General features: G+C 39.3%; 1 protein-coding gene across 1 annotated transcript in view; it reads right to left on the bottom strand.

Moving 5' to 3' along the window:
• Positions 1 to 8,364: 8,364 nt before the first annotated feature.
• Positions 8,365 to 15,377, bottom strand: part of LOC147232973 (sodium- and chloride-dependent taurine transporter-like) — a 29,371-nt gene continuing 22,358 nt past the window's right edge. The window contains exons 10-15 of the mRNA XM_086150156.1: positions 14,548 to 14,660; positions 13,799 to 13,936; positions 11,467 to 11,569; positions 10,870 to 10,970; positions 10,260 to 10,430; positions 8,365 to 9,531 (exon numbers count right to left, since the gene is read on the bottom strand). Of these exons, the coding sequence (XP_086006282.1) occupies positions 9,373 to 9,531; positions 10,260 to 10,430; positions 10,870 to 10,970; positions 11,467 to 11,569; positions 13,799 to 13,936; positions 14,548 to 14,660 (785 nt within the window). The 3' untranslated portion in view covers positions 8,365 to 9,372. The remainder of the gene's footprint in view (positions 9,532 to 10,259; positions 10,431 to 10,869; positions 10,971 to 11,466; positions 11,570 to 13,798; positions 13,937 to 14,547; positions 14,661 to 15,377) is intronic.

Raw genomic sequence — 15,377 nt, 5'->3', positions numbered from 1 at the left:
GATAATAGATTTTCTTTTTTCTTATGAGGAAACTTTTTCAAAAATGCATAAATGTAGTTATATCTTATCTGGAGGATTTTTAGATGAACATCAAACATTATATCTGATTAAAACTTCTAGGTCCTAGCTTAGTCCGCCTCCCTCCTTTTTACTCCTCCACAAAGACAAATGATGTGTTCTGTGTTATGACTTCTCCACACTACATTGCTGGCGAGGGTTTAGATGCCTGGACTGGAATATGAGATCAATACTGATGATGAAATAAAAATTCTTTCTACATCTGCAAACTGTATCTCAGACACTTAACCTGTTTGTTTCCCTAAATGCCTCTAAGCTATGTATCCATCGTAACAAGGAGGTCTCGTAACTCGGGCCCTTGGGTTTACAGTTGCTCAACACAGATCCATCTTGAACAAAGAATTAATTTCAGATGTTTGTCATATATGTTTGGTATGTAATGTGTCTGCTGAAATACAGATCCCTCTGATTTTCCATTTAGTTTTTCTCCATAAATGTTTTATTGGGCAGTTTTTCCCTTCAGTTTTGCTGAACCACAGACAGAAATTTACCTTTACGGGGATGTTGATTCATGAAAGCACCCTTTGGCAAGGGCATCATTTAAAAAAGTCCTTAAGGAAACGCTTTCAAAGAAGATGTTGCTTAGAGAGGGTGATTAAAGAAGGTCTCTGTCTTTAATCCCTTTAATACTTACATTTTAGTTTTGAATTTGTATTTGTGCTTTAGTCTGCTTCTTTTTCTTCATGGGAACTGTTGACTGTCAATCACAGGTGCTTAAAATCCTCCACTTTGTTTACCTCCACTTGTTATTTGTAGCCTCATTGTTCCACTTGGGTCCTTCTCGTTCACACATAACCACCGGTCTCCATGAAATCCTCCTTCAGATACAAAAACCATACATCAAGCCATCCTCCACTGCTTACCCATGGTCGGGTCGTGGGGGCAGCAGCTGGCGCAGTGTGGCCCAGACCTCCCACTCCCCCACAAGGCATCCCCGGCCAGCCCAGGGACATGGTTTCTTCAGTGTGTCCTGGGTCTTCCCAGCAGCCCTCTCCCAGATGGACATGCCCAGAATATCTCCCCCGGGAGGTGTCCAGGAGGCAGCTTCCTCATTTCAGGCGTTTGCATCTGCAATCACATGCTTTTGGTCACTACACGCAGTTCTTGACCATATTCGAGGGTGGGAACGTAGACCGGCAGGTAAATTGAGACCTTACCCTTCTGGCTCATCCCCATCTTCACCATGACAGACCGGTACAGAGTCAGCATCACTGCGGATGCTGCACCAAACTGCCTGTCGATCCCCTGCTCCATCCGTCCCTCACTTGTGAACAAGATCCAGAGATACTTAAACTCCTCCACTTGGGGCAGGGCCTCTTCCCCAACCCTGAGTGGGCACTCCACCTGTCTCCCGTTGAGCTCCATTGTCTTGGATTCGGAGATGCTGATCCTCATTCCGGCTGCTTCACATTCGGCTGTGAACCTCTCCAGTGAGACCTGGAGATTATGGCCTGATGAAGCCAACAGAACCAGATCATCTGCATAAAGAGACCTCAATCCTGTGGCGACAAAACCGGATCCCATTGACGCCCTGGCTGCGCCTAGAAATTCTGTCCATAAAAGTTGTGAACAGAATCGGCGACACTTCCAGGGAAGCCCTGACAAAGCCCAACTCTGCAATGCGGACCCAGCTCTGGCATGATCATACAGGGACTGAACAGCCCATATAACAGGGTTCGGTACCCCATATTCCCAGAGCATCCCCACACAGGATTGCCCGTGGGACACTGTCGAATGCCTTCTCCACATCCACAAAACACATGTTGCCCCCTCGAGGGGGCATGGGCAAACTACCATGCCCGCTAGAGGACCCTGTCGAGGGTAGAGCACCACTGAATAGACATTACCAGGGTGGCTGAGGAGTGTGATCTCCCTGTAGTAGGAGCACACCCTCCGATCCCACCTGGATCACAACCCCAGTCTGCAAGTGCAGTGATACTGTCCCCAACATCCACACAATGCTGCAGAGGCATGTCAGCCAGGACAGCACTACAACATCCAGAGCCTTGAGGAACCCAAGGCGGACCTCTTCCACCCCCGGGTTCCTGCTACTGAAGAGCTTTTTGACTGCTTCAAAAACTTCAGCCCCGGATTTAGGTGTTTCCGCTCCACAGCCCCCTGGTTCTGCTTCCTCAATGAAGGCATTTTGACAGGATTGAGGAGGTCTTGGAAGTATTCCTGCCACTGATCTACAACGTCTCAAGTTGAGGTCAGCAGTGCCCAACTCTCACTGTACAGTGTTGACAGAGCACCAAGCCACCGTATGGTGAACCAGAATCTCCTCAACGTCTGCTGGATGTTGTTCTCCATGGTCTCCTCAAACTGTGCTGCACCCAAGTTCTTGCCTCGGCGACCACCGAAGCCCCACAGGCCATATAGGCCCGATTGGACTGAGAGTTTGCCCCGACAGGCACCAATCACCTTTCAGCCGCAGCTCCAGTCTGCTGCTTCAGCAATGGAAGCACAGAACATGTCCCATTCAGACTCAGTGTCTCCCGCCTCCCTCGGCACGTGGTTGTAGTTCTGCTAGAGGTGAGAGTTGACAGGGGACTCTGCCAGATGTTCCCAGCCACCTTCGGAGCCAACTTACCACCAGGTGGTGATGAGATGGCAGAACTGTGGCCTAAGGTGCGTTGGTACCATGTGCACGTATGGATACCTTTATGCCTGAACATGGTGTTTGTTATGGACAATCCATAATGAGCACAAAAGTCCAATAACAAAACACTGCTCGGGTTCAGATCGGGGGGCCCGTTTTTCCAAATCATGTCCTTCCATATCGCACTGTTGTTGCCCATGTGAGCGTTGATGTCTCCCAGTAGAGTCCCCGGTAGGAGCGCTCTAGCAGCCGCTCTAGGGACCCCAAGAAGGGTGGGCAACCTGAACTGCTGTTGGGTGCATAACAACAAGCAGTCAGTACCCGACCTGCCATCTGAAGCCAGAGGGACGCTACCCTCTCATCCACCGGGTCGAACCCCAACGTAAAGGCGGCAAGCTAAAAATATAATACAATATAATAAGCATAATAATAATGATAGTCGTGATAATCGGATTAAATATCCAGAATTTGAAAAAACATAAAGGGACCATGCCGGATACTCATCTTCGTATGAATAAACAATGCAATGGTATATATTTTCTAGATGTTTAATTTTTTGCCCTTTTTTTTTCTCATGTACAGATGAAATGACTGACACAAAAAAAGACTCAGAAATACTATTACTGAAGACACATCTTTTATTAGGAAATAAAAAAAAAGTTTCACACCTCTGTAAAACCCGATCAAACACGTTTTCTGTTTTTTTTTATTTTGTTTTTTTTTTTTTTGAGCGTACAGGTTGACCATAGAAAGAAAATATATAACCTTTCAAATTTTTCTAAAAATGTTTTTTTTTTCACAAAGAATTGAAAAACATTTTGCTTTGAACATTGCATAAAACATGGGAGGAACGTAAAAGGATGGAGAGGAGAGGATGGTATATCGATTAATACAGAAGAGACAGAAGCGTTGTCATGAAAACCATGAAAATGAGTGTGAAGACAGAAATGGGAAAAAAAGGGAATGAAAGAAGACTATATCCCAGAAGCCTCAATGCTTTGTTGTTTTTCGTTCAAGAGCCTTTTCTATTTTTTTGTTTTTTTTTCAAAATAAAACCACACTGTCAAGTGACCCACACCCAAAGATCCTCTTTTTCTACATGTCGAGCTGTTTTAACGGCGACTTCAGTAGTTAAACATGTGTTTGTCATCTATAACCCACATCTGCATCATCTAAGATTGTAGCTACATCGCAAAAATTAAAGCACAACAGAAAAAGATTGGAGCAACACAGGTTTTTGCTCTAAACATGTCGGATTTTAGGATGCAGATAATATAATTGCACATTGGATTTGGCGTCGCAGGTATTCAGTGGATTTGCCTCCGCTTTTGCTGCAGGAGTCAATCCCTCAACCCGAAAAACAAGTTGTTCCATCAAAGAATAGCTAATGTTAGCTTCAATCTTATTTTGCTCAAATTTTCAATAAACATCTCATAACTTTGGTTGTAATGGCTTCTATTTTGGATTTTTTTTGGATTCCATTTTGTTGTTGTTGAAGTTGTGCACAACAGCACTGAGACAATCTTAGTGTTTCATCCCCTTCACCACCTCATTGAAGAAAACAAAAACAAAGAAATTTAGTTTTATTTAAAAAAAGTTTTGTAGTAATTTTATATCATCAGTGCAGTTTAAACCACGGGATATTTGATGGATTAGTGGTTCATGTTTAGTTTACTCTTTGCACACGCTTGCGGTAGGATCTCTTTTCTTTGTTTTAAATTTAACTGGACCCTGAATATCCAAAATATTCTTTGAGAATTCACAGACGACTTCAAATATCGGCACCACGACAGAGAATAATGGCCAGAGAAGGAGAAAAAAAAATAAATTAATTAAATAAAACTACCAGAGTAGAGTCACAATGCTATCAGGTCAATATTGCAATATTACAAAAATAAAATCATACTATGGTGAGATTAATGACATGATTTTAGGAGATATAGTCCTGCAATTAAGAGAATAAAGTGATGATACAGAGGAAAAAAAGTCATTTAACAAAGAAGTCTAATGGCGCGTGAGAAGATTCGTGATATTAGTAAATAAGGCCCACCATTTGTGAGCAAGTGAGCAAATTTGTGAGCTTACTTTGGCTGAAATCCTCCGCTTTAACCTTATGAACAAATTACTTAAAAAAAGAGACAGCATGTAAAAGATATTCTACAAAGTATTGCACATAACAAATCGCAGCTTTTTTCTTTCTTTTTTTGCATTTTTTTTTTGTCTTTGATTGACGGATGGACTCATAATACCATCGTCAACCGGTTTCAACAAACTAAATTTGGAATACAAAAGGCAAACGTGACAAACCATGACAAATGAAACGAGAACAATAAAAAAAAAAAAGGAAATCTTATTCAGTCTTAAAAAAATACGCACACATGCACCTCTGTGCAGGTGACTTTCACATTTCTACATTTCAACATTCGGCGATAAAAACTTGTGCATCATTAATGCTCCGGTCCTCCTTCTATGTCACAATCTCTGACAGGACTCGGCTGATGAGTGGTGGGAGTGTCAGGACATGGTGGGGGGGATACGGGATCCACCCGCATGAAATGAAAGGAATCTTTGCAGCAACAACATTTCTAAAATTCTCATTATAAACGTCCGGTCTCATTTAGCAAGACTGGGCAATAAAAATAATAGTATTCATAACAATAATGATAATTCCTTCATTTCTAACTTCAAAACAGTCTAAGAAATTCAGCAAAAATTAATCTATTGCATCATTTGAAGACAATTTTTGGTGTCTGAGTTGTTTTCAATCTTAAAATATATTCCTCCATTTGTGTTTTGAAGATAATTTTGACATTTTGTCTTGAAAAGCGACAAAACAAGATGAACGGGTTACTTCTGAATCCGTATGCTGCTGCAAAGACCCCCTAGAGGGGAGGGGCCATGATCCGTATGAAAAAAAGGTGACTCCTTATGTGTGAAGCTCTGATTCATATATTTTAAGTCAAACGCATGTCGAAAAGCTTATTTTGAACATTTAAAAAAAAAAAAAGTTCTGTAGGAAAACGCTGTGGATTTGGTTTCTGCAAATCCCTTTTCATGATAAGATCTCCTGAATTGACACAGTAAGAAAAAATAAAAGTCAGGCTCTCTGGTCTCTGGTTGCTTCTTCTGATGTGGCGTTTATTACAATTCAATTAACAAAGGCTCTATTTTTTTCTTTTTAACTCAGAGGTTTCTAACAAATTTCAATAAAGACTATGGACTGATAAATGGCAGTGTTTGTTTTATTCGCCTCACTTTTTCAGTCATTTATTATTTTTCTTTAAGTGAAGTCTAGATCCTACAAATAAAGTGCATCATGAGATAAACCTGCGTTAGTTTATACCGACAACATTTTTGGTTATGAAATATATGATTTTGATGGTTAAAAAGTAGGGTTTTTACTGACCTTCCTTTTTTGGACTACTAATTATAAAGCACCACTGAAAGAGCAGGTCCTGAGTGGACAGTCGCTGGTGACATAATTTTTCTTTTCAATTACACCAAAAATGAGAATGAAATATCTGTTGCTTTCATTTGGGTCACATAAAAAAGAATATATATACATATTTATTGGATGGAATGACTGCCATTTTATGATTTTACTTGGCTTTTTGAATTTTATTTTGTTAAAAAAAGTCAGAATCACAAGATTTTTTAGTTATTTATGGGTTTCTGCTGAAAGCAGGTACAATTGTCAATAGTGGACTAAATAATGCATTTTTTTTACGGTTTCAGTTTATTTGGATTTCAATTAAACATAAAATCTCCCACTATAAATATAAGAAAAAAAAGAAGTACGTGTAAATTTTATTGTTTTAAAATGAGTAAGAATTTGTGAATAATGAACTTGAAAGCAAAGGCTTCTGCCATATAAAAGCAAATACAGTGAAATTAAACCTCAGTCGAGTTAACCAATTGCATTATTTCACCACAGTTATATTTTTGGTCATTTGAACGATTATGTTGAATATTTCTTTTTTTTTTACCCGTGTTGATTTATTATGAGCGCAATATTTTGGGCTGTAAAGCAAGATTTATTTCAGTCAAATACCCACATTTTCATCTCCCTTAAGATTTTTAAGACCAAATTAACTCAAAAACAATATTAGTGTTCCAAATAGTATAAATAAAATGAATAAATAATGAAAGAAAAATACTGACTGTTGTTTATGGTTGCAATAAATCCTGATGTTCTCACACAAAACCCTTTAAGGCATTTTTAATCATAAAAAATAAAAATCACATGGCGTGTGGCATACCATGAGGTTAAAATCTGATCAAAAAGAAGAAAAAAACAACCTTTGATGGTGGAGAAAGAGCTGTCCATGGTTCTGAAACAAACCCTCAGGGGTCTAGATTTTTCTCCTGCTGGATTCCTCCTTACTCGGAACAGTAAAATCACTGGGAGGTGAATATATTAAGTATTTGACAGAAATAGGTTGTAATATTGATGAAAAAGTATATATCACAAAGTTCTGCCACAAGGGAAGTAAATAGCCGCTGAGAAATAATTGATAATTAGTCAAATGAAGGTTTCTGTCTGGATTGCTAAGGCTGATATGATGTTTCTGAGTAAAAACCCGAGCACCCGCAAATGTCAGGCAATGTTGTCAGGCATTGGCAGAGCGTGACGTCATTAGGCTTTGACTCTTGACATTTTGTAAGTATAATAGTCCAAATGCCCGATTTCCGAATTGCGCCTTCTTAATTTGTTTGTGACCTAAGCTGCTAATTCATGCTTTTATTCTGAAGGCCTTGCTGCAGTTTTTGTCAGAAAACCTAGCCTATTTGCTGACTTTTGGATACAAAAATAAAAAGCGTGAGACTTCATGAAAAGGTGAAAAAAGGGCAACGCCAGGATGAAATGGACAAAACTTTTGCGCGAAATTCAAGGATTGGACCAGCTGGTCCCCGATCCAGGTGATTTTAGCCAAATGAAATACTGTCTCCTGGTATATATAGACAAGGAAAAGCTATAAAACCCTCTGAAAAACAACAAACACCTACGAACTTACAGATCTGAGTCATTGTATTTTTTTTTTTTTTTTTAACTATACACAATAAACTTTTTAGTGAACAACATTCACCCCCTAACCCTTCCCCATGAGACACGATATTAAAATGAAAAAAAAAAAAAAAAATGAAAAAAAAAAAAAAAAAAAAAAAAAAAAAAAAAAAAATCGCCTGAAGCTTGAAGACTGGAACTACAATGGCTGCGGCTGTTAATACGTGATTTTATACTCGGCTTTTTTTTTTTTTTTTACGCCCGGACGAAAGTTCTCCCTCTACATAAAAACTACAGCGATTATCATTAACAGTGAATAACATTAGTCTTATTAAAAACAATCTAAACATCGACAGAGGAAAGACTAATAATAATAATAGTAATAATAATAATAGTAATGATGAGCTCCTCTGCAGGAAATTAAATGAGTCTGAAAAGTCCAGAATAAAGGTGTAAGCAGAGAGTAGCTAGTGCGACCACTAACGTACTGTAAACTGGTCAAGGACAGATAAGATAGATATTGACTGTTAGCTACTACTGAACACGACGCCACACAACAAAAAAATAAAAACACGCTCAAGGGTTCGTACCTTATACGCTCATTCAAATCCTTTCAGGGAACCGATGCAAGGTCAATCAGTTTCACCCTAGGAGATGAGGGGGGGGGGGGGGGGGTCATCCGTTTCTTATTTTTGATTTTTTGGTGGTTATTAAGGTGCAATTAAGAACCAGAACACTGGTTTCAATAAATGGGCACAAGTTTCACATTCCAATATTTATTTTCTTCTCTTTGATTAAAAAGTTGCACGGGGATGATTAGAATAGTGTTTAGTTTTATATTCTGAAATAAAATGATTTTGTTGGTCGATATCTGATCGCATTCACAGCTTCCCCTGAATGGAAAGCTGTCCAAAGGAAGGAAGTTTCAAACACATTTTTAACATTTCATTTTAGGTCATCGAATTCTGGAAACTGAATTTTGTCATATCCCGTGCCGTAATCTGGTTTCAAGAAATCGAAATTTACAGGATTGTTCAACAAAAACGTTGGTTTTGTTTTGAGCCATCTTTTGCTTTCACTTGGTGAAAAGCTTAATACTGGACTTGGGTAACAATACAAGAATAAGATCAAATAAAAATTAACAGTTTTGATTGCTTCGCCTGATCTGAACATGGCGCCCCCGACACGGATGAACTGGCGCTGAACCCGACGACACATGCCTTCGCATACCCGCCCCCTGTTTTTCGTAGAACAGGCGAAGACCTGTTGGGTTTCTCGAGAACAGGCGGAAAAGAAAAAAAAAAATCATAGAATCCTTTTTTTCATATCGGCCACAAAAGCCTGTTTGATTCTGAGACTCAATCGAGCAGCCTTCTTTTTTTAGAACAACGACTGCTTGTCTGGAAAATTAGCAAGTGGAGCAAACAGACGCCATTATTATTCAAACCAAAAGACTTGTGATGTCAAGATCAAAATAATGTGATCGCTAACCTCTTGGGATCCACTCAACCTGCATAGTTCCTGAAAGATTTGAAGTTTGTTTTTTTTTTTCTTCTTCCTTAAAACCCTTATCAGTCCACTAGACAGACAGACAGGAAGCTAGCTAGCTTTAGCATGTTAAAGAGTAAAGAGAGAAAGAGCGGAGGAGAGGGGAGAGCTATCTCATGGAGAGTTGTCCCGCCTCTTCCTGTTACATCATGGTTTCTACGATGGTGTGAGTCGGCGCCTTCATCAGCAGGCCCTTGTTCCCGTTGGGGTCCAGAGGGTAGGCCAGATCCTTGGGGCCGCGATGGTCGGCTGGACGGGAGCTGGCGCCGCCACGGACCGGAGCTGCCACTGCCTTGATCCTCTGCGAAATGATAACTGTTTTAACCCTCTGTATTTTGACTTTGTTAACTACTTGAAATAGTAATAATCGGTTCGAAAAATGACTTCCTATTTTTATGTGTGTGTGTGTACATTTGTGTATGTCTTTGTCAAAAAAAAAAACAAAAAAAAAACTCACTAACCCAAGCTTACTGTTCTGTATATTTCCTGTGCATCTTGTATTTGCAAGTGTTTTTTGCAGTCCCTATGTCCTCTATTGTAAGTCGCTTTGGATAAAAGCGTCAGCCAAATGTAATGTAATGTAATGTATTTATCTGTAATTTAATAAATTACTTTAACATTCCAAATATCATTTTATTCTAGCATCATTAGTAGATGATAATTGGTAAGTGTTCCTTTCCTATGCTCTTGTGTTGCATATCAGAATTTTTTTGTTCAGTTATTTATTCATCAATGTATTTCTTTTTTTATTTTACTAAATCACTTACGGCGTCATCTACAATGGGTTATATGAAAAACATTTTTCTTTTCTTTTCTTTATGTTTATCTTGTTTTATTTTTGTTTTATTTATTTCAATTTCTTGATTTTATAGATCAAGTGAAAACACTCACTCGGGATCAATAAAGTATTCCTGATTATAATAAAAAAAGGGATAACTAATTGATTGCAAACATCATACATATTTCTGACAAATGTATATAATGGTTATTGGAAGCTGCTTGTGAATGATTAATGCTCAGCGGTCGCACCTCAATAAGCGGCCCGTCGGAGCGGATGATCTTGATGACAACCACCATGGGGATGCAGATCATGGAAGCCAGAGCTAGAGTCCACCCAATGCCAATGGCCCAGTCCGGATACTCGTAGACCTTGTTGTACGTCAATGGCTTGTATTTGACCAGGGAGAAAAAAAAGCAGCCCTGGAAGGATAAACAGGAATAAGCTGTTATTTTGAAATACAGATTTTTATAATCTATTTACACCGGTCGTCTAAACATGTTGCTAAATTCAATTCCAAATGTACTAATCATTTATGTGGTAACCATACAGGCAAAGTATGTAAGTTTGGTAAGACCACTGTAAGCAGAAAAAAAACTGGAAGAAAAAAATATGAGAAAATAAAATAAATATTGAAAAAGGAGATTGAATTAGAAATGAAAAATAATTAAGAAAAGAAACATTTTTGTAATTGAAAGGAGGCCACTTTTGCAAAAAGTTATGACGCAATATTAAAGCTGTGACATGCTTGTTGAAGTATTCTCAGCAAAACAGCGTGGAAAAAAAAATGATGCATGTTGTATGGAGTGTATGTTCGATAATTGACATCAAGGGGCGTGTTAGCTGTAACCAGTTTGTTACCATGCACAGCAAAGGAGTGATGATCGTCCAGCTCCATTTCATCCAAGGATTTGGTCTGTAGCCAATCATGTCCTCAACTGCATCGTAAAAATTATCAACGCCTGCCAAAACAGGAAAAAAAATACATTTCCATGTCACATTTGACCTAAGGGCAATTAATAACATTTCTGTCCTACAGCTGAACACTTCACTACCACCTGTCCCTCGGCTCCTGAGAGAAATGTATCCAAATCTAGATTGTCTCTATAGGATTGAACTTTTTCTGTCACTCCCTCGGCTCCCCTTGTCGCCTCCATGAGACACAGGGGTGCTGCTCCGTCTATTAATGTCAAACCGTGCTTCCTGGTTTTAGGAGCGGATATTTGTATTCTCCAATTTTTTTTTTCACGACCAGCCGAGGCACGGTGACACGTCAATAAAAAAATTACAGAAAACTCAGCAGAGACTGACCCAAAAATCACCAGGAAACGATCCAAAGAATCTTGAACGTCATAGAGAAATTCATTGATGTAAAATAATATTGAAAACCTTCCTGGGATTGAAAAAAAAAAATTCTAGACATTGTTAAATTAACAAGTGTTTTTGACTGGAACTCACCATAAACCCAGGCAACAGCTATACATTCAAAGAATGCCACCCACAGAAGGCACACACCGCTTGCTGCATAGTAATCAAACAGTTGGAAAACATACATGCCACCCTGCAGAGACAGAAACACACACATTGACGGTAAGAATCACTGCTGGGCACAGACGGTTATACACATTGCTATACAAAATATGGGAACCCCTCCACCCAGACTTTATTGAAGTGTGAGCAGCCATGGGTGTGTGTGTGTGTGTGTGTGTGAAATACTGCCACTGGAGTGGTATTCCACATAGTAAATGTTAAATGTCCACCTTCTTTTTTTTTGTTGTTTTTTTGTTTTACACTCTCAGGGATGGTTTCTCCTGATATCTTATCGTGGCACATCTTTGTGTATCAGTCAAACACACAACACCTGCTCCCTTCACAGCGCACCAACTGTCGGACCTCCATGAACGTTATAAAGGAATCGAGTGCCTCTAGTAGTGTGTACGCGCATGGATGCGTGTGTGTGTGTGTGTGTTTCTCGATACCACACCCTGTAATGAATTACACCAAAAAAAAGAGACAATACTATTGAATTAAACTTGAGCAGATAACACGTCAGTACGTGTGTGTTTGCGTATGTGTGCGTTTTTTTATGTGAGTGCGTGTGTGTGTCCATGACTCCGTGCAATCATGTGTTCAATCTATGACGGGAAAAACAAACAAACAAAAAAAAAACCCTTATCATCATGGGAATCCTAAACTTGTACAAGGACATTGAAAGACATAAAAAGATGTCGTCATGGGAACGGCAGAATGAAGGTGGTGGTGGGGGAATAACAGAAACGGACTGGGACTGTTGGGGCGGAGGGAGATAAATAATAATAACATGGTAACAAGATAGTGAGGGAATGAAAGCAATGCTTCTTTTAGACTTAAAATAACCAAATAGAAACACCAGCATTTTTAAAGGTTGTGGAAGCATAAGACTTTAAACCGCTCAGAAGGTCACCATGTCCTAATTTGCGCACCATCACAAGGATCTTTGCGAACTGATAACACTTTATTTTGAATCATAGAAGATAGAGCTGTCACGCACTGAAGCTCCGAAATGACTGTATTTGTTTGCTCAACGGACATTTGACAGTTTGATGTTAACACGGGAAGTAAGACTTTCATGAGAAACTGTTTCATGACATGTAGCGGCATGACATTTATCGCACTTTTGCTGCTTTAAAACAAAATCTAATAAATAAATGAAAATGCTATTTACACTGGTTTCATGGTTTCAAAATTCAAACAATTACATTACGGGGTGTTTTCAATGCTTAAAATCTTCAAGAATTACTTCAACACATTTGTGATTTTAACCCCAAAAAATTGATTTAAACTGCAGTTATCTCTTATTCAGTCATCAGTGACATCAACTGTTTTCTTTCTATTGACCTTTACTCTATAACTCCTGGTCTTTTCTGAGTAGCATAGCCTCTTTTTTCTTTAATTTGTCCTATCCTGTAAACAACTGCTGCTACTGTTGAAGCTTGACTTCTCCCCGAGATTAAAAAGGGCTTTATCTCATTCTATCTTGGACTCTTCAGAGGACAGAGTGTGAAACTGGCGTAAAATGTGATGCCATTAGTCCGACTCTGACAAAACATGTATTTATAAGGCAATCTGACATAGCGTTCTGGTGGATAAAGGCTGTTTTCCCCAGACTGACATGAAATAAACTGCATTTCACACTTGAAAATTGTTTTTCCTCAATGTTTTGAACTAAAATCAGCCAGAGGTAAAGTTTACGAGGGAGGGCTATAAAACTCTGGGGTAAAAAAAAAAAACAAAAATAAAAAAAGGGGGCGGGGGTAAACCAAAAAATGAGAAAGTGACTTCTGAGATCCATGTTCAAGATTGTAGACTCAAAGCAGTTTAATGAAGCAGTTTTCTTATTTTCTGCGCAGAGAAAGGATAGTCACGTGTCTGGGTGGATATTTGACCATTAAATTCATGTTTCCAGAGATGAACTTAGGCTCCACAGTGGGAAAAAAAATTTAAGGAACAGAGTCTGAAGAGACGGGAAATGGATGCATCAGAATCAGTTAAAAATAGGATATAAAGGGGAATTTAGATTTTGAAAAAACAAAGAACGTCTATTAATAAGATGAGGCGAGTTCTCATGACTCAACGGTATAAATAGGCTCCCTTTGTCTCTCTGGGGAGCCATGCTACGAACTGAACTTTTTTTTTTTTTTTTTTTAAATGGAGTCCTGCCATGTTAACCGCAGCCTGTCAATGGGCCAGCAGCTAAAGCAAATATACAATAATTCAACATCAACATTTAAAAAAATGTTAAGCTGGTTACCTTGGTAACCATGGTGAGTCCAAGCAAGTAGCTGATGCAGCAGATGATAGCGATGAAGACCTCTCTGCGGTAACCCTTCCTTAGGAAGGACGGATACAGATCCACCAGTGATGTGATCTGCCCTTCCACCTCCACAAACTGGGGACGGACACACAAAAAACACAGGGACGTTATTCAAAGTAACAAACAGATTAGCTCATGATTTTGGGTCCCGTCGCACCCAGGGTTTTACAGAGTGAAACCAAACAGGGCCAGAAGCGACAGGATGCGGCTATTTTCTCGCAGTTATTTGGAGAAAACCCTCTTTCTTCCAGGAAACATGTGATTTCATTTCACAGTGTGTCTAATTTGAATCCCTGGGAAGCCTCGAGCTGGAAAATGTTTTTTTGAGATTTCGTGCTGTGATTGCGGAAAGGGTCAGCCGATGCTGCTTTAACAAACAAGGCACTTCAGGTCATATTACCCTTACACTTGACGAAGGATGAAAAACTATTTTGTTATACCTGCATTTCCAGGGGGCTCTGACTCTCACACGCCACCCATTTTCACAATACGGCAACAAAAAAGTAATCGTAGATCTTGACCGTTCAATTTTTGGAGATGAAACTCAAGTGCAAATGGTGTAATTCTGGCAAATTCTGATCCCGATGCTTTTATTTTTTTACCCGACAAACCTGACGTTTTGGTTTTTTTTTTTCTTCACAACGGCCTCAGACCATTTCATATCGCTTCCTGGACGTAGTGCTCACCTGACTGTCGAGGCCAAGCAGCAGCAGCATAATGAAGAAGAGAATCGCCCAGAGTGTAGGGAAAGGCATCATGGTTACAGCTTTGGGGTAGGCGATGAAGGCCAGGCCGGGACCTGTAGGCAAGGGGATAGAGCAGGAGGGGAGGGGATGGGGACGAGAGCAAACAGAGAGGCGGGGGAGGGGGTGAAAAACATTAGTATCTCACGGTGAGCTAATTTGAACTGCATCCCCACGAAAAGATAGGTATCTGAGATGCCGACCTCAACATCAAACTGTCTTAAACCACCAAGTTAAGCTACTCTTGGTTATAAGAAGCCAAATTACTTTCAGTACCTACTATGTAGTTGAAGAGGATTTTTTAACTTAAAACTTTAAAGTAAAAATATTTAACATATATGTTTTACTTACCTGTAACTTTAGTCGAAGTATTGGTTAATGGGTATAAAGTTAATACATGACACTATACTTCAATGAGGCACGACAAGAAAACCTAATTTTCTTATAAACAACAATATGAAATAAACAAGAAATTTACAGGTGATGAAGACATATAATAAACAGTGTGCGTATAAAACTGCAGCTATGGTGAAGTCGTGACGCTGTGAGGAAAATCCTGCATCGTGATGCACTCACAACTGAGTTTTATAGCAATAGATTAGCCAAAAAATCCAAGCACTGCAACAAATACTTCAATAAAAACACACAAAACGGAATGTTGAACTGGTAAAGGTGTGTTCAGGTTAAATATCATATCGGCTGAGAACGAGCGATACAAAATAGTCTCAGAAGTTGAAGTTAACAAAAAAAAAGATATTAAAATAATAGTAAAC

Source organism: Fistularia commersonii, chromosome 7 (assembly GCF_037954325.1).
Source record: "Fistularia commersonii isolate RoL2024-O1a breed Wild chromosome 7, RoL_Fcom_v1.0, whole genome shotgun sequence".
NCBI lineage: Eukaryota > Metazoa > Chordata > Actinopteri > Syngnathiformes > Fistulariidae > Fistularia > Fistularia commersonii.
The sequence above is the reverse complement of the archived record's forward strand: the minus strand, read 5'-3'. Positions and strand labels throughout refer to the sequence as shown.